The 26080-nt window shown below is 40.3% G+C and overlaps 2 protein-coding genes and 1 long non-coding RNA gene across 3 annotated transcripts in view; 2 read left to right on the top strand and 1 right to left on the bottom strand.

Annotated features, from left to right (window-relative positions):
• The window catches only part of LOC139718886 (mediator of RNA polymerase II transcription subunit 13-like), a 55603-nt gene extending 45301 nt beyond the window's left edge, over positions 1-10302 (bottom strand). Inside the window, exons 1-2 of the mRNA XM_071630331.1 lie at positions 9676-10302; positions 9099-9229 (exon numbers count right to left, since the gene is read on the bottom strand). Coding sequence (XP_071486432.1) covers positions 9099-9229; positions 9676-9814 — 270 coding nt within the window. The 5' untranslated portion in view covers positions 9815-10302. The remainder of the gene's footprint in view (positions 1-9098; positions 9230-9675) is intronic.
• Positions 10143-17719, top strand: LOC139718666 (uncharacterized). The gene is made up of 7 exons (XM_071630126.1): positions 10143-10146; positions 11324-11531; positions 12324-12604; positions 13192-13701; positions 14925-15098; positions 16872-17067; positions 17599-17719. Exons 1-7 carry the CDS (start codon positions 10143-10145, stop codon positions 17717-17719), a joined length of 1494 nt encoding a protein of 497 aa, XP_071486227.1.
• Positions 17720-18260: 541 nt separating this feature from the next.
• LOC139718107 (uncharacterized) lies at positions 18261-22752 on the top strand. The gene is made up of 3 exons (XR_011710024.1): positions 18261-18304; positions 20193-20244; positions 20799-22752. It is a non-coding gene; the product is annotated as an uncharacterized lncRNA (long non-coding RNA).
• The last annotated feature ends 3328 nt before the right edge of the window (positions 22753-26080 follow it).

Below are 26080 nucleotides of genomic sequence, written 5' to 3'. Positions count from 1 at the left end.
TAAAAAAATTAAAAAAACAATAAAATACTTGAGAAATTTTTTCTGATAGCACAATTTTTTTCTCTTACATTTGCTAAGGACACTAAAAAGAATATTTACACACAAAAATGAGCCTGTTTTGAGCTTTTAGTGACTTATACCAAATTGTTTGATTTCATGCATTGTTATGCATAAATTAGCATAATTTTAATAGCATAAATGATATTATTTTAAAAAATTACAACTTCATGGTACTTTAGATTACATCATAGGCAATGTGTGTGCCAATTTTTGTCGCGATCGCGCGGTCGACAGCCGAGATCTGGAGAGGGGGCCTGCAGGGGCCTGGGAGCCCCCCCCCCCCCCCCCCCCCCAGCTCTATCATCTACCTAAATAGCCCGGCCTAGTTAGGGTTAAAGCATTGACTTGAATGTTTCTGGTTCCAGAGAAAGAGATTTTGTTCAGAGAGTCTCTAATTTGGGGGCTTTGGGGCACCCAGGCTTCCCCAGGATAGGTAGAGCTACTCTGTATTAAAGTTGTATGGTGCCTGTTTGACTACACTATATTCATTATATCACCCAAGCAGAGAGATGGACAAACAGTAATTTGACTGTTTAGTGATGCAACACACTTTAATTTCATTTCAGCAACTTTCCAACACTTAGGTGAAGATGCCCCTAATGCAAAGCAACACCAACATGAGATCGAACCAAGTTTGTTACTCGAGTGTGCTTACAAGTTTTGTAAGCATGTGAATGAAAGTGTGCTGTTCATGCAAGTGATTAAATGTTTTATCAAGCCCTTTATTTACAAGTGATTTCTGTATCATTTTCTTATATTTTTGGATTTTCTTTTGGGCAAGTAAAATTCATGTTGAGGCAAGTGTTCTGCAACAATTTGAAAATCTGCTTTCCCGACAAAGCAATTGGTAAACTAGAAATGTCGCTATGGCGACTGGACTGATGCCTCCGCCATAATGCATGATTCTCCCAATAGGTGTATAGTACAATGTCTTCACAATGTATGATGGCAGTTTCACATAACTGGCAAAATATTGATATGACAGGTTTGTCAGAAATGTCTTGAATGTTCACTTTCTTCAAACTGGGTTTGCTATAATTGTCTAAGAGTGCAGGTACACATATTTGGGGAATTGAGGATTTTTACTTGACTTCTGACCGACCCTGTTATGAGTTTATGCATTGAGTAATTTTCAAGGTATGAAGAAGGAATGTAATTACAGTACAAAATATATATTTTTTTCATTTAAGCCTGACCTTTGACCCTTAACCTTTGACCTTTGACCTTCTGGCTGGAAATTTCCCAGAGAATCTCCATTAGGTAACACATGTATATATTAAGTTTTAAAACTAATAATGCAAGCATTGCATTATATACTAGTATATGAGGGAAACAAAATTTTGAGGAGTTGACCTTGACCTTTGACCCCTGACTATTGACCCATGACCCCTAAATTCCCTTATAATCCCTGCCAGTCAGTACATGGATATGTACCAAGTTCCATGAAGATGCATTGAACCACTTGCGAGAAAAGTGAAATTGCAACATTTTCACCTCACCTTTGACCTTTTGACCTTTGACCTTATGACATGAAACTCTCTCTGGAGAATCTTTACGCAGTAGTAGATGTCTACACTAAGTTTCAATAAAATACCTTTGGGCATTGCATAGATATGGGGGAAATAGCAATATTTTTAGCAATTGACCTTGACCTTTAGACCTTTGACCTCTTGCCAATGTCACTAAAATCTACTCAACTAATTGCCCCATCATCCATCATCCTTGGACAAGTTTGGTGAAAGCTGCTTCATCCAGTTTTGAGTTATCACCAGGGATGCCAGTGGCAAATTGCTCTTGGGCCGGAATTTTTTTTTTGTGAACGAAACTGATGTGCGCCGAGCGCGAAGTCCCTTCGGCCGGGGTCCAGGGCCCGCTCAAGGGCCCTGGAAGCTCTGGGGTTCTTAGATGCTCTCTGGTGCAATCCGAGCATTTCTGAGGGCTCTTCTTCCCTCAAATCTAATCCAGAGAAATGAATTTGTAGCAAAAATAAAGAAGTCCTAGTGCCGTAAACTCCGTAGTTTTGCTTCGTTCAGCTGACTCGATCGACTCACCACACTCTCTCAGCGCTGTAGCTATAGCGAGAGCGCAGCATGATCCATGCACCGCACATATAGTACATCGCCTAGAAACACCACACGTTGTTCGATCGCGATCACACGTGCTGGTATAACGCTTTCCAGACAATAATGTGGTCGTATTCTAGAAAAAAAAAGGAATTTGTAGCAAAAATAAAGAAGTCCTAGTGCCATAAAATCCGTAGTTTTGCTTCGTTCAGCTGACTCAATCGACTCACCACACCGTCTCAGCGCTGTACAGATGTAGCTATAGCGAGAGCGCAGTATTCATGCACCGCGACCGCACATCATTACATCGCATAGAAACACCACACACTGTTCGATCGCTATCATCGCACGTGTTGCATGTCCCAGCTAGCAGCAGCAACATCACGCTAGTTTTGCATGACAGTCATTTTGTGATATTCTTATGCCCAAGTATATGCGAAACATACTACAGAAATCGTGAAAGTGAATGTCCCGTAAGTTTAAATGATCATATTTTTTCGTTTTTCTTTCTTTCTTTCTTTGTTTCTTTCTCGTGTTTTCCGGCTTTCCCACACAGACGGAAATAATATCACGAAGCCGGAAATTTGACACCAAAATATGAAAAAGCCGGAATTCCGGCTATTGCCGGAAAACTGGCATCCCTGTATCACGTAAACAGATAAATTTTAGGATTTGACCTTGATCTTTGACCTCTGTCCAATTTCCCTAAAAAAGTAATCATGTAATTGTCCCATCATACATCATCCTCAGACAAAGTTTGGTGAAATTTGCTCGACCCAGTCTTGAGTTATCGCGTAAACGGATACAATTTCATGATTTGACCTTGACCTTTGGCCAATTTCACCCCAAATCTAAGCAAGTAATTGCCCCATCATACTTTATACTTGGACCAAGTTTGGTAAAATTCCAGTTAACATTTCTCAAGTTATCGCGTAAACGAATGGACGTACAGACGTACGGATGGACGGAGGGACAACCCGAAAACATAATGCCTCCGGCACCACTTCGTGGCGGAGGCATAAAAAAGTTATGTAGCACCCTGCTGTTTCATTAAACAGGCTCTCATACTGTAAAAGTGGATATTTTTGTGCAAGTAATTTTTCGCCCTCAGTCACCTAAGATGATTTTTTTTTATAATTTAGCAGAATCAGGACATTAACTACTGGAACATATGGCATGCAAAAACGTTCGCCTGCCTTTATTTCCGCACTAGCTTCGGGTTGCGCAAAAATTCCACAACGCAAATTCTTCAATACTCATGGGAGAAATGTCTCCAAGGAGAGATGATAGCTGTCTTGCGTTGAAGTTTTTCTCTTTCCTGTATTTTTCCTTTCTTTCCCTTTCATTTCTCCGTTGTGTGTGCGGATAATTTTCCAGAGGACCTACCTCACAAGCATTTGATTTTTTGCAGGTTCTGCCACACACTATATTAATTTTCAAATATAATTTGGGCGTACTTTCGAGTCATTTTGCATGTATTTTGCAATTTTTTTTTAAAATATCAAACATTTTGTTCTCTTTACTGGGGTTTTTTTTTTTTTTTTACTACATTTGTTTGATGTGTGGGTGTATGCTACAATTTTGATTTCTACAAAACATAAAGCTTTAAAGAGGTCATACATCAAGGGTACGGATTTGCCCCCAAACATGCACCAAACGTTCCTGAGAATGTCTCAAAAGGTACACAGTTTGTAGTTATGTCGTATAATGATCGGAAGAACTTCAAGGATGTCGTGAAACATACAAGACATTCTCCAAAGTTTCAATGTCTGTTTGGGGTTTCATGAAGTTTTTGCGTACATTGGGCACATTTTGAGGATGATTTTGTGCATATGACGAGGCTATAAAGACATTTTTGAGAACAAATCACAAGCAAATCACGACCCAGTGTGTGGAAAGGGTTCACAAAAAATTTCAATTTTTGAAATTCTCGCTGAAGTAAAAACGACATCCCCGCATTTGTTTGGTGATCTTTTGCAGACTAAAATATGAATGTTGGATTTTGCCATTCGTATCCTTCGCAAATTGTATGCGTCAGCCATAAAACACTCTGCCTTTGGCACACAGAGTTGACATGAGAAACTAGAAATATATCCTGCTATGGAAAGTAGTGTATCCCCCACTCAATAATGATATAGGTGAAGATTATTACATTGATGGACCAGCATACCATGGAAAACTAGAATTATCACTGAAGGTGATTAACCCTATCTCTGTCACATAGACGAAGCAAGAATGCTCAGACATTTTGCAGTGCGCAGACATGGGATCGTTGTTGGCCAGTTCTGGTTGTTATTATTGACATTGATGTGTCATGTTTTATACATCATTTGAAAGCTTATGGTCTATACTTTCATGATAATAATCTGAGTGAGGGGGCCCTCTTATGTCACATAATTATCTTTGCAGACTTACTTGTACATGTTACCACCTCATTTTCTCACACAACATGCTCTTATATCCCAAAAGGGTCTATACAAATGTTGTAGAGAATTTATTCAGCTTTAAGATGATGTGATTTTTTTCGTCAGTAGCATTAGTACTTTTCATTTTATGAACAAAAGTGTGTGGCAAGTACAACCTACATTTTACACACTTCGCACAATTTCTGATTTTATGAATGAAATGTTGGCATGTAAGTAGATAAAGCGTGCTAACATCTGGTCAGGATGAAAATATTAATTGATTATACGGCTTTTACTTGTAGTTTAGATTATTTGTGTCCTATAATATTGCCATTAATGATGAGATAATCTAAGGGTAAAAATTGTCACTGAAAATATTCAGTCTTCAGAATGTCCATTCCTGTTGAGTATGCTAGACTCCTCTGCACTCTCCTCATTGAAACAGAATTGAATTATCACTGCAGTTATTTGCTTTATGATAAACCTACATTGAACATAAGTTTCATAAAGTAACAGTTTATTAGATAATAATGATCGACAGTCAAACATACCTCAGCTTCTACAGCTTCGGGTAGGAGGCTACTGTACCATTATTGCTCCTAGCACCCTGCCCCGCTAGCCCCGGCTAACTAGAGACCCATTGCACCGCTGTTAGTGCTGAGTAAACAGCTACAACTGCTGCACTGAATGTGCAGTGTTCATTTATTCTACACTTCATTTATGAGGCCGATATCACTGAAACTATACCCCTTCACAGAATTCAAAGATGTTGAAATCCCTATCCTGAATGTTTTCACTTCATATTCTACTATATTGACTTAGATAAAATGGATGAAAATTGACCCATGTGTACGATCTTTTCATCGCACACGGCAATCCTCTTACAGTCCCACATATACAGATTCGTGTAGGTTCTCCACACAAGAAACCTATAGCAAAACTGTACACAATACATTGCAGTCTGAATGCAAGTAAACATGGGCGGGGCCACCACAATTTCTTTGACTTTGAGAAGGCTTTCCTGATTGGTTGAAGGTGGGGAAGCTTTTTTTCACACTGGATAGCGTTTCCTTACACTGTCAGCCAATCACAAATGAGTTTATAGAGTGGTAGTGTCATAGCCTTTGAAGTAATCTGTCAATCAAAATAGGGCCGATGAGATCAGCCGTAGCATTTACATGGCAGGTTTTTGGGCCGATTAAATACACGTAGGCCCGTGACACAGATAGGGTTAATACCCCCGCCCCTAGTGTTGCTTTATAGTATGTGATGTCATGAGGGCAATCATACAAACAAAATGTGACCACAGTTGCTTGAGTGCTATGGTAACAGTTGGTTCCACAAGGTTTGGATAAAAAGTGTGGTTACCATGGCAATGCATTGTCTGATACAAACACAAGGGACATTTTGCATAACTACACTTAAAGACCATCATACACACCAAATTTGATCTTTATAGCTTGAATGGTTTATTTTGATACAAAAATGAGTGGTTACCATGGCAACACATTTTCCTTATACTAACACATTGGTGTCTTGCAAAACTACACTTCTAGATCATGATACATACTAAATTTGACTTTAATTGCTTGAATGATGGAAAAGCTATTCGATCTGCAAGGTTTTGGTAAAAATGTGGTTACCATGGCAACGGTTTGTGTGACAAACACGAAAATTATGTGTTCCACATCTATACCTCAGGGCCATAATGCATACCAAATTTGGTTTCAATTGCTTAAAAACTGTGGAAGAAGTTCACTCCACAGGATCTAAAAAAAACATGCGGTTACCATGGCAACGCATTGTCCGATACAAATACAAAGGACATTCTGCAAAACTGCACTTAAAGAGCATCATACACACCAAATTTCACCTTCATAGATTAAATGGTTCAATTTGATACAAAAATGAGTGGTTACCATGGCAAAACATTTTTCTTATATTAACACATTGGTGTCTTGCATAACTACACCTCCCGATCATCATACATACTAAATTTGACTTTAATTGCTTGAATGATGTGGAAGTTATTCAATCCACAAGGTTTTGGTAAAATTGTGGTTACCATGGCAACGCATTGCCCGACAAACATAAAAAACATGTCTTGCACATCTATACCTCAATATCACCATTTACCCTAAGTTTCATTTAAATTGCTTCAAAACTGTAGAAGGAGTTCCCGACGCAAGATTTTGCAACAGACCGACCGCCCGCCCAACCGCCCGCCCGACCGCCCGCCTGCCCTTCACACTAACTGTGGCGGGGGTATAAAAAAGTCAAAGGTGTTGCCAGCAGTGTACATGTATCAAATGTGTCAACAACCTCAATATAACCATTGACATTATAAAAGACAAAACACTGAGGGCAGCATCACCAAACACAAGAGGAGTCTAGATTTGACCATCATACACCAAAATTTTAAACATTATGCATAACAAAATGCAAACAGTATAGTGCACACAAAACACCCACCAAAGCATGACCTTTGACCCTATAAAAGGTGGAACACTAAGAGTAGCTTTACCTTGGAGGTGTTTCATCAAGTTAGTCAGCGTCTCTGACAATAACCATAGTAACAGTCAGTGACCAGAGCATCTCAACCAATCAAAACCAAGGATTTTGCTGAAATTGTCAGACTGACAACTTGTCAGCGCTGACTAAATTGATGAAACACCCCCCAGAAATAGTTTAAATTGTACAATGATGCAGGTCCATATGAGTCTTGAATTAATTCATCCAGATATGTGGCTAGTAAAGTACACACAAGCAAACTCTAAAAACCTTTTTGTGTATCAGGAGAACCAGAAAGAGTGCTATTACCAAAAGTTACAGGCAGCTAGATTTTTTAATCACACACTTCCATATCAAATCTGAATAAAATATGTCATAAAAACGAAGCCCAAAGGCCACACACAAGACAACAACCAAGATACGACTTCTGACTCAATAAAAGGCAGGACACCTGGACAAATATCTCCAAAAACAACTAGAACTATCACTGAAGGGGATTAATACCCCTGCCCAAGCAGCTCAGACTCCTATGAAAAAGAATTGAACCAGGGTTTGATAAAAGGTTCTGTTGGTGTGTGTGTGAGTTTGATCAGGTCTGCCGTGCTCTTTCTTGTACATCCCAAGTTTATGTAGATATCTCCAAATGTCACATGGTTTTGGTAAAATTGTGTTTACCATGGCAACACTTTGTCTGGCAAACACAAAAATTGGGTCTCCACATCTATACCTCAATGCCATAATGTCTACCAAATTTGATTTCAATTGCTTCAATATTGTGGGAGTACTCAGTAGTTGATTCCACAAGATTTTCCAGAAAATATGCAGTTACCAGGGCAACGCCTTGTCGGGTACAAACATAAAGTGTGTCTTGCCTAACCACACCCATATATCATTATACATACCAAATCTGAAATAAATTGCTTAAATACAGTTGAACCTCTCGTATCCGGACAAGTCGGGACCGGGGCTCATCCGGATAAGGGATTTGGCCGGATACGGGAGACTCAACGCTTTATACATGTACATATACACACACATGTACTGATGTAGCCCATTGTAGTACCACATGTAGTAATGTGTATACTGCAACCTTTTCATTGTTACATTTGGGGATGTTTGGGGATGTTAAAATGTCTGAAGGTAAGCAATTTGGAAGGAAATTTGATGTAATGTATGTTAATCATGTTGGAAGTAATATGTAATTCATGTGTGTTTGTGTAGGAGTTCTCAAGGAGTTGGGAATTCCCCTTTTTTTGATTATTAAAAAAAAAAAAATCACGGCGAGATTGCGTCCGTATAATAGAGAGATCCGGATAAAGGGAGGCCGGATAAGAGAGGTTCAACTGTACTGTGGAAGTAGTTTGCTCCACAAGGTTTTGGTAAGATTGTGGTTACCATGGCAACACTGTCTGGCAAACAAAAAAAATTAGGTCTCCACATGATCTATACCTCAATGCCATAATGTCCACTAAATTTGATTTCCATTGCTTCAAAATTGTGGAAGTAGTTTACTCCATAAGATTTTCAAGAAAATATGCAGTTACCACGGCAATGCCTTGCTGGGTACAAACACACAGTGTTTTGCAGAACTACACCTAAAGATCATTATACTTAACAAATTTGAAATAATTTGCTTAAATACTGTGAAAGCAGTTTGTTCCACAAGGTTTGGAGAAAATTGTGGTTACCATGGCAACACTTTCTTCGACAAACACAAAAAGCATGTCTTGCACAACTACACCTCATTGTCATCATGTCCCCTAAGTTTCATCTAAATTCCTTAAAAACTGTAGAAAGAGTTCGCGACACAAGATTTGCAACGCACTGCCCGAAAAAAGATCCATGACAGGTAATAAATGACAGTACTCCATCAAAATGAGAAAGTCTCAAAAGGGCTTTCAGGGAGATATTTCTATGCTACATAAATCTCAATGGGCAATCATTCTATCATCACAGAGAATTTCATATTCCTTTGTTGGGATGTTATGAAATAAAGTCAACATTTCAGGGAGTGTCCCAAAAATTTGGGAGACATTGTAACTAAGTCAGGCTCACTCACCCCATCATCATCATCAGAGGAAGACTCAAAGAGCCTCTCCAGGTCACTGACCCCTGTAACCTTGATATCCTCTGCCTGAGTAAGAGACCTCGTCTCAGCTTTTGGTTGCAAGGGCTTGGCAACTGATGAAGCTGCAAAATAAACACAATTTAAATACCACAAAATACGAATTGCATATAGGACTCTTTTTTGACACCATTTCGATGATACCACTCTTTACTGACATTCCTCCTTCATTTCCATGTAATGTCAGGATTTCTGCATGGAGCACTTCACATGTTCTAAATTTCTGCTTCAACATTTCAAAACGACAGTGACATGTTTGGAACATTGTCTCCTTCATTGCTCACATGCCATATATTATGAGTAATTCACCATGACGATATCCATACTGCAAGTATTTATTACATTGCGGGTATGTACAATTTAGCAAAGGTGACTGAAAGCATTCAGAATGTATTGTGCTATATTGCTAAAAAATGTTCTTTAGAGATTTCCTTTTTTCCTTTTTTTTTTGGGGGGGGGGGAGAAAATAAATGTACATCTGGAGGAATAAATGAATCAAGAAGTGTCTTACATAGTGTCTTGGAAGGGTCTGTGCCATACATGGCAGACTGCGAATCTGAGTTCACATTGTCCAGTCTGGGCCGATCCTCCTCTGCTCTCCTCTGTGCTTCATCCTCCTGTACAATAAAGGAGACATGTAAAATCAGCATGTACACGGTTACTGTCAGAGAACAAAAAAGTAATGTTCATCATTTCATTGACAGTCGACTTGCACTTGTCTACAGGATTATACCAGGTATGCCGTGACCAAAGAAAGAAAGACACAAACACCTGAACAAGTAATTCGACCAAGACACCTCGGCTCTCTTGACATGGTCCTCATTTACTTTTTGATGAAGTTCTCTGATTTTGCTTTTCGCCCGTTTACACACAGGAAATATTTTAATATAACATGCTTTTGGCCATTAACCAAAATACATTATCACTGGACTTACCTGGGAGAAGTTAAAGTTGGAAAATCTTTAATTTTTGCTACATATGGGTAACCTTTGACCTCTCACCTAATCAGTTAAGTAGCTCATTATCATTTCCATCCTTTTTACCAGATGATATTGATATTCTCTGTACAAAACTTCAACAAAATCTGTAAAGAAATCTGGCTCATACAGTACACACGAGCACACCCTCAGGAATCATTTTTTTTTCTGTGTAAAGACAGCACAAGCAAGGACACTACCACCAGAAGGTATAAGTGGCTAGATTTCATTAATGATCCACTGTGATACCTAATTTGAATAGTATCAGCCAAGAAACTGGGACAGTCTTCTATACACAAGTGTGTTGCAGCTGTGCCGTAACAGTATCCTCTGGTACATTTACTGGGATAAAAAACAAAAATAAAGTAAGCTTTGACCTTCATCTCTGACCTCATTTCTATGTCAGTAACTACATTTTTATTTCTACCATTCCAACCAAACTATATTACCATTTGACATTCTTAAATGTAGAGACATGATATTTTAGCTGAAGTTTAGTGACCTTTGACCTTGAAGAATTTGATTTAGTGCATCTACACCTGCAGCATACTGGGGCCAAGTACTATGAAACTCCAATGAACCTTTCCTTTTTCCTTAAAAGTAACGACTCTTCTCTCTGATGCTTTCAGTACATTTTGACACATTTGTGAGAGTTGGACATACATTGCATACAGTTCATGTGTCACTGATAGCTCATTACATGTCCATAAAAATTTGCATGTTAGCTACTTGTTTGTGTCATCAAACTGGAAAGCAAGGCTTATTTCCAAATATCATTGCTATTTCTATTACTTGATCACACTTTCAGTAACACACATGATGTGATACCATTTGGCAAGAAAAGAAAAAAAAAATCAGATGTGAAATTAGATGTTTAAAAAGATATACAAAGTGAAATAGTGCCACAAATGCATACATAAACTACTGTATACGCTATAATTTTCGCGTACATAAATTTCGCGAATTGTCATTGTCACACATTTTCGCGAGTGGTTAAATTCGCGATTGGGGGACCAGAGAAAATATGAAGTGGCAAAGAAAGTGTGAATTTTCAACTTACTAGCAAATAAGAATGACACTAGTTATACACTGCATGAAAAATGACTATTAGACGCCCAATCAGTGACCAGGCAATTCCTTTATTTGTATATCCGTGTGTGTTTGTTTCTACTGCTCCAGCAGGCAACCCTGTTCCAATCAGTCATACACTTGGGCCCCCACCGCCAGGCTACCTGGCCGCAGAGCCCTTACCCGGACCAGTGCTACCCCCGCACCATCCTGCCTTAGTCCCACCCATTCACGAGGGACAGCCCCTGCCCCTCACGGCTCCATCTTCCATGCTTGGACCCCCGCTGATCAGCCAGGAAATGCCACCTGCGGCTGATGAAAGGTGAGCTGCCTTATCCTCGCTTTGCAGAAGTGCCACAAGTAGACACTTGCGGATGTGGAAGGAAAATGTAACAAGGTCTTGTTCCAGTCCACAACTTAAGTCAATATTGACTCTGGAAAGCTGGAAGGTCATAACTCTGTACAGCAAAGCATGCTACTCGTACATATATATATAAAATGTGACATATAGCCCTTGGCTTGCTTGCTACACAACACACTTGTGGTAAAGCAATGTAGCATGGAGGAAAATGAAGATTGATAATGGCATGATATGATTACCTCAAGGTTAGGCGGTGGAAAAGAAACTTAATTGTTCCATAAATTCCTTCTGTTGAGTGACAAAAAGCATCTTTCCTGTTGATAGAAATCAAAATCTTTGTTGACATTCCTTCATTATGGCATTGCAATTAAGGGACGTGACATAAAAGTGGAGCCTTGTGCATGTTGAATTTTGTTGCACTGGGATCAGGAAGTTAATGCCAATTCCCTATGTTGTGATGGACAAGAGTGGTTCTGTAAAAAAAAAAAAAAAAAAGATGTGGTGTTTTATTTTTTGCAGTATAGAGTAAAATTTGTAAATCTGAAATTTGAACTGACCAATGAAATGTTTAAGTTGACTAAAAGTTATGTGTAGTAATACCGGTCACAGACTGCTTCGTCCGTGTAACTTGACTTTAACTTTGCAGAAGCAGTCTAACAAACTTTAAATGTATCATTGAGTGTTGGCTTTAGCATGAAATGGCGTCAGAACTCATTGGCTGTCCAATCCTCCGTCACATTTTTCGTCTGGCAGTGCAATCGGGACCCAGCGTCCCCCCATCGTTCCGCCCCCTCCCGACATCCAGCCAATCATCGACAAGCTGGCCAAGTACGTGGCCAAGAACGGGGAGGAGTTTGAGGCCAGCGTGCGGGACAAGCACGACCCCCGCTTTGAGTTCCTGGTGCCCTGGCACAACTACAACGCCTACTACCTCGCCAAGAAGGACATGTTTCTTCAGGAGTTTCGCCAGCGGGAGGAGGGAGCAGATGCGGCTGACGCTGAGAACAGGAATGCTGCTGAAAAGCAGAAGAAAGGTTGGGGGAAAATCTGCTCAGTTACATCACAGTAGAATTATCACATTTTCCTCCTTACTGTACTTCGTACTTCATTCCCCATACAAAGTGTGATAGCAAATATATGACCTCGCTACAAATTCATTTCAGTTCACCACTTTTGGTCCATATGATGTTTTATCATTTTCTTTTTTTTTGTGTTGTAATTTTTGTGATAAATAGTGAATGCGAGGAGCAGCATGTGATTTCAATAATCAGAATGCACAGTCTGGATACATGCTGCGTGCATGAGTCATGAAGACACTGAAGCTGCATACTGTTGTATACATAGTTATTAGTTGTTGGCTTGTAAGTGATACTGTAAATGTATGACTGCACTGGAAAATTCATATTGAAGTAAATTGATATTTGTTGTTGGGAATGCACAGAATATTCTGACCTCATGGGATTTGAAATGCTATTTTAGGGAGGTTAAGAATCCCCTGACTTTATCTAGAGACCTATAACATCCCTCAGTATCATTCAAACACTCAAGATGGAACATTCTAGACATTTCTCTCTGTGCCAGTTCTCATCTGCATCATGTGGCTGACTTTATTTCTCCCCAGTGCCTGTGAGGTTTCCCATTAAGCCAAAGAGAGCAGAGGAGCGGACCCTAGAGAGACGGAGCGCCCTTCCACTGGAGAGCAGCAGTGACTCCGAGGAAGAGGGCGAAGGGGATGAATCTACCTCAGGAAGCCATCGACGCACCACAGCCCGTGCAGGGGACTTTCCAGCAGGGGCACAGCGGGGATTCCCCCCTGAGATGCAGAGGGGATTTCCCCCTGAGCTGCAGAGGGGATTTCCCCCCAGGCAACAAATGGACTGGCCCATGGAGGAGGGCAGGGTGGGGGGAGGTGGGGAGGGGAGAGAATGGACTGCCATGGGGCAGGAGGGGGGCATGGATCCGTCGTACATCAGGGCCATGGAGGCTCAGGGGAGACTCGGCGTCCAGCAATTCATGGGGGAAGAGGACGCCACACAAAGCAGACGGTGCGGCAGTGCTTACAGCGAGGATCAGGGAAACGGCAGTGAGGGCAGATTTGCAGATGACGGCAGGGAATCTACAAGGACTGCTGGTAAGTCTTCCTCGACGTTACATCTTCCTCACTGCAAAAATGTCACTCATTCTGCGTGGTCTCATGAGGAATGTGATTATTTTTAGGGAAACTGCTTGTGTCATGTTAAGGATGATAGTTTCCATATCCACGATATCTTAAAAATACACATTAGTTTTTACCCAAATTTAAGTGAAATCTGTGGTTGAAATTGTATTAATGTTTAAAATGTAAAGTGTAGTTTGATGGAGACAGAATGGTGACATGATCGAGAGTGCCCAACTGAATTCTTTGTTGTATCTGCTACGAAATGGCCCGGGGTTCCAATGCCAGTTTCTTAAACTTGCAGTGACATGTGGCTTGTAACACTGTATCATGGTGTATATTATATGCCCATATGTAAATGGTGCAAGACTGTCTAATCCAAGTGTATTTAATGGTTGTAACTTCGCAATGATGGAGTGATCTCATCCTTGTCGTTGCCACTCATTCTGGTCCGTGGTCCTTGCCAAATTTTTATGCCAACATTTTTCTATAAAACCTCAAGATTCAATAAGACGGCGCAAACTTTTGCAGTGCACTGAATCAATCGTGGAAATCCTTCCTCTCTTCCTCTTTCCTTTGCATTTGATGTTGCCCCACCCTCATTGTTCTGTCTTCTGTCCTCCTCTTCCTTTCTACTGTTACATCCCTGCTCCTTGTCTCTCCCTCACCTTTGTTCCCTTTGTGCACCATCCATTTACCCTTCACTTTACCCTTTACATTACCCCTTCTCTTCATCCCTACCTTCCTTTGCCCTCACCTTGTCCCCATCGCTACCCTTTACCCTTTATTTCTCCCTCCCATCTCGTTCACCTTTCCCCTCCCTCTGCACCTGCCTTACCACCTTGCACCTCCCTGTTCTCCTTTGCATTGCTTTTAAATTTCCCCCTCTTTACATATCTCCTTCCTCTTTCCATGACCTTTCTGTCACCCCTCTCCCTTCATCTGGCCTTTCCCCTATCCCACCCCCTCCCCTATCTTTCTTTCTACCTTACCCACTGCTCTTCCCGTTTTTACTCTTTATCTATTCTTATGCCCCTCCAAACCCTGGCCCTTCCACCCGTTGCTTTTTCTCTTTACCCCTTCCTCTCCTTTCTATCACACCTATCCACCCCCATGCCCCTGCCCCTCCCCTCCCCTCCCCTACCCTACCCTACCTCTCCCCTACCCTACCCTACCTTACCCTACCATGGTGGTCCCAGGGAGCCAACCTCGTCTGGAGGACCGGCTGGCAGCGGCTGCCAGGAAGAAGCTGGCTAGCGCCTCTCAGGAGCGCAGCCTGCAGGTGGAGAGGCGCAAGAAGCTGGCCCTCTTCCTCAATCAGGTGAAGGATCGGCCGCAGGCGGCTGCAGCAGCTCAAGAGAGTGGAGTGACAGGTACGTCCATCTCACTGCACTAGTCTGTCCTACATCCACACTTACCTAAATATTTATTGCACTAACATAGATGGTAACTGTGACTTCTTTACCAAAAAAAAAAAAAAGAAAAGAAAGAAAAATGAAAAAAAGAAAGAAATCTGCAGGTTTGATTGAAAGTACCCTCAAATTGTATTAATGTCTATTGAAGGAAAGCTAAAAATATTGTTTTTAAACCAATGATACTCCTTTTCAGCTCTCAAAATACTGCAAAGGTTTCAATACAAAGTTGGCTTCCCGGACACTAAACATCACAATCTTCTAACCAGAATTTTGTCTGATCATAGCACTGAGATAACTGTCTGTGGATCAAGGTTTGATGGCTCCAAGTTCTCTGCTTCTGAAATGGCTGCATAAAGAGTGGAATTTTTCGGTCTTATCTTTGACTGTAAATCCTGGCCTTATGAGATCTTTCCAAATCATATTTGGGATTCAACCTTCCATTGTTTGTGATTTGCCAAATTTAATTTGATTTTGTCAGATATTTCTCCATATTCTAAGATTTTTAGCATGTTAGTATCTTCTTAAATGGATCCTTCCGAAGATTAATCACTTTTTCCAGATATTACATCAGTTTGCACTATAATCATGAAATGTCAGACTTAACCTTGATCTCTTGACTTTAAATGCATTCATTCTATTCAGACCACTATAACAACCAACCCCTAAAAAGAAAAAAAAAGAAAAGAAGTTTCAAATTTGTAAAACATCTTAAGGACATAGCTGGAGAAAGTAAGATATCAGAATTCAATTTCTCTACATTTTTTTTTAATTATTTTTTTTTTCTAGTTTGTTTCTAACCAAATCATTTGTTTGGCAGATTTCTGGACTTAAATGTCTAGCAGACTAATGTGGTATTGGGCCATAAACTTAGCTTAGTTGTGTAAGAAACATGCAAGGCAGTGTATTGACTGCGTGGAAGAATCATGGCACATTTTCATTTGGATTTACCAGCAGCAAGAGCAGACAATTGCAAGAAATGAAATGACCCGTGGAAGACAGGAAAAGAGAATGGGAAAGAGAAAGGAAAGGGAAGGAAACTTTGCTTTTGATATTAAGGGTGGGGGGGGGGGGGGGGTCACAAACTCATGCTCCAAGAGAGCCCTCCTTCTCTCTCCCATTGTTTATATGTAGGGCAGGGGTTACACTCCTTTTCATGCCATGATGTGGTCAGGTCTTTCGTAGTTGTAATCTCTACATACTTCGCATAGGGCCTGCATAGTTAAAAGCGAAGTAAATGTAAATGTCACAGGATTATTAGCCCAACATGCATATTATGAATTCTAAGCTGTTATGTTTGCGGTCAGTTGTGAAATGAAGAGAAAGTAGCTCCTGTGAAATGTGTGTATATATATGTGTATATGTGTTTGTTTGTTTGTGTATACGTATGTTTTTTCCCAAAAAAACTTAGTGTATGCCCTCAGATCTCTTTCATATGCTGTTAAGATTTGAAGTAAGATTTATGAAGCAAAATTTTGATTTTTTTTTTTTAAATTCGTTTTTTTGTGTGTGTGCAATAGATGTTATGAAAATATGTCACTGTTGTCATGTGAAACAATATGACAGTATGTGTGTACTTTGTGTATTCTTTAAGATCCTGGTTTTTCTAAGATTCAGATCCTATTGTTAATGAGCAGACTATAGCTAAATTGGGGTGTATTTCATTGAATTATGGCTTGCTTTGTTTTGAGTCCTGCTTTCAGACTTGATAATCTCACTGACATTTTTTGACAGACTCTGAGCGAGATGAGTTTGAGAGAGGCAGGCTGCTGGGAAGACCAAGGTCACCGCAGGTGTCAAACCGAGGCGAGCAGGCTCAGAGTGCTGGTGTATCGCGTAGCGCCATGTACGGCGACAGCCGTGGCGGCAAGAGGGTGCCCCCAGTGCCCAAGTCTTACCAGACAGCAGTCAATCGAGGGGTGGTAGAGAGGTGAGGGTTGACCAGCTCGGTGTATATCTCTACACATGATGTGTACTAGTCTTTAAACAAGAATGTAGGAGATAAGTGCTTTCTATTACTGTGGTACAGTCTGTAATGTGGACATTTTCAAAAATGTTGTGCTCTACTAAACTTGCCCCCAGAATGACAGCATGCAAATGTTTAAAAAAAATGTTATTATGATGTTATGACGGACTAATCTTGTCTGCAGACTTGAAAACAAGTTAAGGTCACCGAAGTAAATTGGATGAAAGCATTCATATGAGTATAATTTACCAGCCACAATTGTTACTGTAGCGTGGTAATATAGTTTGAAAGGAAGGAAAAAATGAATATCAGAATTTTTGCTACATTCAGAGAGGATTAAAGGTCAGTCAACTAAGTCAAAGGTCTGGATGAATGAACTGTGTAAATAACAGGTCATACTAAGTCGTGATTGGTGGAGAAGGCTGAGGCCTTTGCACGCATGTGTAGATGAAAAGTTTGTGAGATATCAGTTTGGCTCTTTGTGTCATTGTGCAGACGTAGGAAGAGACGCTCAAGATCTCGCTCACCGTCGCCAAGGAGATCCAGAAAGATGTCCCCTGCTCCCATCTCCACCATTGTCCCCAGCACCTCAGCAATAATGGGCAGAGCAAGGTGAGCTTGCCAGATTCACTCTCTTGCAGAAGATTGATGGATACTGCTATGGCATGATTTGTAATCCATTATAAAACATTATTTACCAACAAAGTTCAGATGATGGTCTCAGAGTGCAACACTGTTGCCATGCCTAAAGTGTATTATCCAGCTGAAATCATTTTATCGTCGTTATTTCACACACTTAATATGCCTATGTGTCCATTTCAGAGCAAAAATTAACAGTTTCTGTGGGGCGCATAGAAACTACATTTTACCTTTGATAATACTACTAGTTCACTTTAAGATCTGTGTGATCAGGAGAGAACAGGACATTTATTCTTTTATATGTGTTATTATGTCTTATTTTTTTATTTATTTATTTATTTTTTTATTTTTTTGAAGCTTTGATGAAAAGGGCAAAACCTAATGCTTGCTGTTTTGGATGTCATTTCCTGAAATGCAAATTACTTAAAAATGTATTTTGTTTTCCTGAATTTGCTGACACCTGGCTGTGTAGCTCTGCCTCACCCCCTATGATGGAGGTATACCAGGAGAGGGAGGTGTCTGTCTCATCACCAAGCAGTGAGCCAGGAGTAAGGCTCGGAAGGTGAGCTCCAAAGCAAATATCTTCTCTTGTCACAGACTATGTTTCCCTTTGTCGTCAGACCCCTTTTTTGCTTTTCATGCTTTTTTTATCTCATATATGGGTCATACTTGTTTTATGGAAGCTGCATGGTCTTTGTGGTTTGATATGATTAATGGTCCAGTTTACCTTTGGGACCAGTGATTTGAAAATTTTTCAAGATATCACATTTGATGCCTATGTGTAGGTCTGTTGTATCACAAAACATCCTACCATATAAAATTTTCGCAATAAAGCCTAAAATATAAGGAGATATCAGTATTTTTATGCCTCCGCCACGAAGTGGTGCCGGAGGCATTATGTTTTTGGGTTGTCCATCCGTACGTCCATCCGCATTCGTTTACGCGATAACTTGAGAAATATTGACTGGAATTTTACCAAACTTGGTCCAAGTATAAAGTATGATGGGGCAATTACTTACTTAGATTTTGGGTGAAATCGGGCAAAGGTCAAAGGTCAAGGTCAAATCATGAAATTGTAACCGTTTACGCGATAACTCAAGACTGGATCGAGCAAATTTCACCAAACTTTGTCCGAGGATGATGTATGATGGGACAATTACATGATTAGTTTTTTAGTGAAATTGGACGAGGTCAAAGGTCAAAGATCAAGGTCAAATCCTAAAATATATCTGTTTACGTGATAACTCAAAACCAGATGAAGCAGCTTTCACCAAACTTGGTCCAAGGATGATGTATGATGGGGCAATTAGTTGAGGAGATTTTAGTGACATTGGTAAGAGGTCAAAGGTCAAAAGGTCAAGGTCAAATGCTAAAAATGTTGCTATTTCCCCCATATCTATGCATTGCCCAAAGGTATTTTATTGAAACTTAGTGTAGACATGTACTACTGTGTAAAGATTCTCCAGAGAGAGTTTCATGTCATAAGGTCAAAGGTCAAAAGGTCAAAGGTTAGGTGAAAATGTTGCAATTTCACTTTTCTTGCAAATGGTTCAATATATCTTCATGGAACTTGGTACATATGCATGTACTGACCGGCAGGGATTATCTGTGGAATTTAGGGGTCATGGGTCAAAGGTCAAGGTCAACTCCTCAATATTTTACTGTTTCCCTCGTATACTAGTATATGCAATGCTTGCATTATTAGTTTTAAAACTTAATATATACATGTATTACCTAATGGAGATTCTCTGGGAATTTCCAGCCAGAAGGTCAAAGGTCAAAGGTTAAGGATCAAAGGTCAGGTTTAAATGAAAAAAAAAAAAATCTATTTTGTACTGTAATTACACTCTTTCTTCATGCCTTGAAAATTACTCAATGCACAAACTTATAACAGGGTCGGTCAGAAGTCAAGCACAAAATCCTCAATTCCCCAAATATATGTACCTGCACTCTTAGACAATTATAGCAAACCCAGTTTGAGGAAAGTGAACACTCAAGACATTTCTGACAAACCTGTCATATCAATATTTTGCCAGTTATGTGAAACTGTCATCACACATTGTGAAGACATTGTACTATACACCTATTGGGAGAATCATGCATTATGGCGGAGGCATCAGTCACCACAGCGACATTTCTAGTTCTTAATAAACCATAACTGTAGACGGTTAAGTCTGGAAACATTTGTATTATAAATATTGTTCACATTTTGTATATTTAACAATACTTAACATTGATAATGCGGATTCAAATTTTATACAGTGGTTGTTTCTATCCCCAACTCACATTTTAGAACTATTTTAAAGCACTAATGCTGGGTTTTTGTTTCATCTGCAAATGGTAAATTATGCCTTTAAAATGTTAGTACAAATCCTAAGATTCCTTTTTGAGTCCATGTCAGTGTCTCAGTTACATGCTTTCTATTTTTTTTTTTCTGATTTGTACATTAGTATTCAACCAAGTGGACTGGAAGTGAAGACTGAGTCCAAGACAAGCACCAGTGTGAGTATCTACATAGCTTTTTATGTGCCGCATTTGTGCGCCTGACTCAAAACGCACAAGCCTGCCCAATCCGATCAATAAATCGCCAATTGCCAGAGTGTCTTTCGCTGTTTTGTGTGTTAAAGTCATGCCTGTACAATAATGTAGCTGCTGATCATTTGAAAGAAAACAAAAATTTAAATTTGTCATACAATTTATGTCAAAGCAACTTAGCTTGGCATTTTCTCTACAACTAGTGAAGGCGTAGTGATGCCTAGTGAAATAATAATAATAATAATAATAATAGTAGACATTTATAGAGCGCCTTTTCCACTGGATGCAAAGCGCTATGACATGTCATCCCTGGTCGCTATAGGAGATAAAATATATACAAAATACCAGGCAGTGACAGTATAAGTCCAGTGCACATAGAGGGACATCAAAATAAATAAGTCTTCAAGTTTTGTTTGAAATGATCAGTGTCTGGTTAATGTGAGCTTTGGCATCTATAGCCAAGGTATTTTCTGACCGTATGTCATGTCAATTGTGGCTCTCCTTCCCCAATGTGACTGCAGGACTTACGGGCAAAGATACGGGCCATGCTAGCCGCCACCAGGGGAATGCCCAGCGAGGGTTCCGGATGAAAGGCTGTGGCGTCGCTGCGAAAACCGAAGCAGCTTGCACTGAGAGTGAAAGACGGGAGCCCTCAAAGGACCAAAATCATGGCATCGCCAAAAAAGAGAAATATTACGGAGTAAAAGCGAAATACCAAACCTACGAGAGGAGATGTGATGCATGCCTGAAGGAAAACGGTAGAAGAGACGCAGTGTTTCATGAGAGATGATTGCCCATGTCAGCCAGAGAGTCTTTGGGGTCATGTATCCAGGCCAGTCACCCCACTCTACTATTCGACTTGTGCCGCCACAGCAGAAATGGACAGTAAAAGACGGACCGTCTGTTTGCGGCCACTGTGAAACTCATGTGACGCTTTCTCACTGGAAGAGAAAGCAGTGAACTTTTAACAGCCATCAAGATATCTTCATATCTATATATATTGAGATGAAATTGAAGCAGCCAAAGTGCTGCCCGTATCCCTAGTTGACATTCTTTTTATTTTTCTTTCATTGATCTTCCTTCTCTCCGTTCAGTCAATCACTTCAGATAAGAGAGATTAAAAAAAAAAAAGAGAAGAAAATTAAGAAAGAGTATTACTCAGGGATAATATTGGATTATTCTCTTAAAAAAACGTGTGTGAACATGCAGTGAATTGATTATGAGATGACCCCCAGTAACAAACAGATGAAGTCTGGAGCATTGGCGCAGTGAAGACAGTAGATGTGTGTCTATGTGGTCCTCTGTGTGTGTGTGTGTGTATGTGTGTGTGTGCATGTGTGTGTGTATGTATGGCTGTGTGAATTGGCCTGTTTGCAAAGATGCAGAACAGAGTAGCACAGAGCGAGTGCTCTGTGTGTTGCCAATGTATTTTTTAACAAGAGATGGAGTGACATGTGGTATTATCTCCATTAGTAAAAAAACCTCAGATGCAACTGTGACATATACGAGTAATACAAAATTGAAAAAAAAGAGAAAAAAAGGATATATTTATAACTTGTGAATACCTTATAACTACCTATTATGCACGCAGTGTATCATTTGTGTAGAAGTATCTAGTGTGTAACTGTGTGAGGGATTTGTTGTTCTTTGCATGTTTGCGGGCAAAAGATGAGAGTGATTTAACTGTCACGCACTAGGGTGGGATTTCATTGAACTATCAGGGATGTGCTAATAGCCGCGTTTGTAAATTGGCAAGGTACGTGTACTCATCACATTCCGTGAATGTAAGATGTGTTTGTAGATACGTTTCATTTGTTTTCTTGACATGTTTTCTGTTTTCGTGATGCATTGTTGTATCATATCGTGTAGAGAAAAGAAAACAAAGGTCTATCAGGAAATGGCATTTACACAGATTGTCGGTCTCAATGGGATATGTTGATGCTAATTGAGGCATATATTTTTACCTGCTGACACGGTATTTCAATGGTATATGTAACTGTGAGAGATAGTTATCATTATGGAATTCTAGAAAACATTGTGAATAGGCTCTGTATGCCAGTGTGCATGTATTATAGATTTCAATGAAGATATGTCAAGATGTGTAGAAGTATGCTGAAGTCAAACGATGTGAGAATGTGGGGACTTGCACTGACAAAGTCACCACCATAAATATGTTTGCAAGGACATTTTTCTCTTCTGTGGCAGAAGCATTATTGTCAGCCATTTGAATTAGTGGAGAACAATGCCTCAGATTTATGTATGTGCTTGCAAGATTTATTGGTATGATTAATTTTCTCCCTTCTTTTCTTGGTGGTTGTATGTTGGGGGAGAATAAATGTTTTGCTGTATTGTGTTTTCTGTAGCTGTGTTGTGGAGAAGTCTGAAAAAGCTGTTGCTTTCATCTGTATTGCAAGTGATTAGTCCAAAGGTTATAGGAAAATGCGTTGGAATGAGCTGATGTCGACCATGATTACCCTATTGCGCTATCAGGTGTCGGTGTAACACATGTAGAGCGTAGAATATTTGTTAAACTTTAGTTTTGCATTATTATACCCCCGCCAAACGAAGTTTGAAGGGGGTATATAGGAATCAGCGGACGGTCGGTCGGGCGGTCGGTCGGGCGGTCGGGCGGTCGGGCGGTCGGTCGGGCGGTCGGTCCGTTGCAAATCTTGCGTCGCGAACTACTTCCTCAGTTTTCAACCGATTCCCATAAAACTTGGCACAGATGTGTGCCTTGGGTTGTAGATGTGCAAGACGTATTTTTTGACAGTACCCAAAAGTACGTTGCCATGGTAACGGCATATTATGGGCAAAAATGGGTACAAATCTTGCGTCGCGAACTCCTCCCACAGTTTTTGATCAATTTTTATGAAATTAGGTACAGATGTTCATCTGAATATGTTAATGTGCAAGACACATATTTCTGCAGTGGCAAAAAGTGCGTTGCCATGGTAACGGCATGTTATTGGTAAAATATAGGGCAAAATGCTTCATGGCAAAACTGCTTCATCAGTGTTCTTCCAATTCTCATGGAATTCATATTGAATGTTTGTCTTAGGATATAGGTCAGCATGACACATTTCTTGACAGTGACAAAAAGTATGTTGCCATGGTAACAGCTCACATATTATGAGCCAAAATGATGGAAAATTTTGTGTTGCAAACTACTTCCTCAGTTTTTGCCCAATTTCCATGAAACTTGGTACAGATGTGTGCCTTTGGTTGTAGATGTGCAAGACACATTTTTTGACAGTACCCGAAAGTACGTTGCCATGGTAACGGCATATTAATGGCAGAAGATCAAGGAAAGATCTTGCGGATTTAACTACTTCCTCAGTTTTTTGACCAAAGCTTATGAAATGTGGCACACACCTTGATCTTGGTGGGAAGATGTGGAAGACATATTTTTCGGACGTGTCGGAAGCTGCGTTGCCATGGTAACGGCATATAAATGGCAGAAGATCAAGGAAAGATCTTGCGGATTGAACTACTTCCTCTGTATTCGACTGAAGCTCATGAAATGTGGCACACACATTGGTCTTGGTGGGAAGATGTGCAAGACATATTTTTTGGACGTGTCGGAAGCTGCGTTGCCATGGTAACGGCATATTAATGGCGGAAGATCAAGGAAAGATCTTGTGGATTGAACTACTTCCTCAGTTTTTGACAAAAGCTTATGAAATGTGGCACACACAATAGTCTTGGTGGGAAGATGTGCAAGACATATTTTTCAGACGTGTCGGAAGCTGCGTTGCCATGGTAACGGCATTTAAATGGCAGAAGATCAAGGAAAGATCATTCCTTGGGTAAGACTGTCGTCACGGGGCGGGGGTATTAATCACCTTAAGTGATATTTCTAGTTTGCATTGCATACAGGGTCTGCTTTTCCGTTAAATGTATGGTAATACGTGTGTTGTTCCCCGCAGAGTTGATTAGAAAGAGCAAAATTTGGCATTTTAAGCGTGTCACGAAAGCAGGCTACACTCTCCTCATGGCCACCTTGAGCTTCCATTTTAGCCTGACTGATGATAGGGAGTCACTGTCAAAGTAAATTCAATGCAGTTCTACTGATTTGGTAGATGGATAGATGGTTATAATCATGTCTCCTGGAGTCTTTCACAGGAGAGAATGTGAAGTCTAGCTCCCTAGTAGGAATTGCAAGGACAAAAAAACACAGAGCGATTCTGGAAAGGTTTGGAAGAGTCATGAGATTGGAAAGAGAGGGATCGACCACTTTACCACTCCATGATAATGAGTGTGAAGTTCAGGGCATCTTGCTGGCAGGCGTAAGGGTGTTTTTTCTCACAACATGCGTTTCCTTACCCCTGCAACTGATGAGCACCCTTTGAGCTGCAATGCAAGAGAAATATGTCAACGTTTTCTGAAGAGATGTGATGCATAAGATATTGTAGACAAGGGTGCCACTTAATAGCCTCATGCTTGCCTGGGTCATTTGCATTCTTCTGTCGAGATTGAAGTCTGCATGAGGTCTTGAACCAGTGGTCACTTCCCTCTTTTGTTTTTTTTTTTCTCTCTCTCTCAGGAAGGGCCGAGCGTCATGGCACGGAAATTTCTGGACATCATTGAGAAATGCACATGCTCTGCATGCTGTAGTGATGTGGCAGGAACATGGTGGAAGAAAATGAAAGGATTAATAATGTTAGCATTTGGAATGAGGATGGTGGAGGGACCCAAGACTTCAGTTTATTGTTGAAAATTTTGTCATGAACCGTCATGCTGTGTTAGAGCATGATAAAGTATAAGTGCAATATTGTCTCTTTTGGTGCACCTGTATTTTTCTTTCTTTGTTTTTTTGGTTTTGTTTAGAGCATATAATGAAACTTGGGTGATTCATGAATCTTTTAGAATATAATGAAAGGGGGAATGGATGTATTGTAGAATTGCAATGACATTTTTTTTCCCCTAACGATAGGGGTGGGGAGGAGAGGCATCAATGCAGAAGTCATGGAAATTCATTCTTTACTGTCGGCAGGGGGATCTGATTCACAAAGCAAGCTAATTAGAAGTGAATACAGGGATGTGTAGAGGGATAGAATGGAATGGCATGTGGTCAGTGTGTAGTGATGTAGGATTTACTGCCCATGTTCAGTGTGTGTGTGTCCACTGGAAGACAGTCGTGTTTAGTCTTGGTATTCAGGCCCGATCCTAGATGGCAGGAATGTCATTTGTCTCACAGAGGATGAATCCTTGTTGTTTTCTTCATACCACATTCATTCATTCACCCCTCTCATAAGCATGGGCAGAGGGCTGAAGACGAGACTAGCACTGGATTCTGTGCAAGAAAGTGATGGAACACCAGAAATGATGGAACGACCCTCTACGTTAGAGGAGGATGAAATCAGGCTAAATATCATGTATGTCCTTCAGTAATAATGATATTATATATCAGTGTCATTGTTTTGTGTGATTGAATTGAAGGAAATGAGAGCCTGAAGCAGACAGTATCCTACTGAAGTGTATTTTGTACAGACCATTGTCTCCATGACAACACACGGCTGTAGTAACCAATCCGACTCCAGCTTTATCTCTTGCTGCTTGCCTATGGACACGCCTTTCCTACCTTTCTTTTCCATAGAGCCAAACCTGGGCATGTGTCCTAGAGGGTAGTGTAGAGTTTTGCCGCTGAAAAGCAGGAAAAAAACTAACAAAGTGTCTTTCTGTCAAACATTCCCTCCTGCGGAGCAAAGACTTGTTGACAATTGTGATGTCATTTGTTTGGTTACTTGCTGCCCAAATAGCAGAAAGTCATCTCCCTGCACCCCCTTCCAGTTTGCGGCTGAAA

This window comes from Diadema antillarum, unplaced genomic scaffold (genome assembly GCF_040938485.1).
Source record: "Diadema antillarum isolate AM-2024a unplaced genomic scaffold, OU_Dant_1.0 scf00000008, whole genome shotgun sequence".
Lineage (NCBI taxonomy): Eukaryota > Metazoa > Echinodermata > Echinoidea > Diadematoida > Diadematidae > Diadema > Diadema antillarum.
The sequence above is the reverse complement of the archived record's forward strand: the minus strand, read 5'-3'. Positions and strand labels throughout refer to the sequence as shown.

Bases quoted from the DNA above. Each gene is read 5' to 3' on its own strand.
- LOC139718666 (XM_071630126.1), top strand. The intron at 11,532-12,323 runs GTGAGCTGCCTT...TTCGTCTGGCAG, and splicing joins CCACCTGCGGCTGATGAAAG to TGCAATCGGGACCCAGCGTC. The intron at 15,099-16,871 runs GTACGTCCATCT...ATTTTTTGACAG, and splicing joins TCAAGAGAGTGGAGTGACAG to ACTCTGAGCGAGATGAGTTT.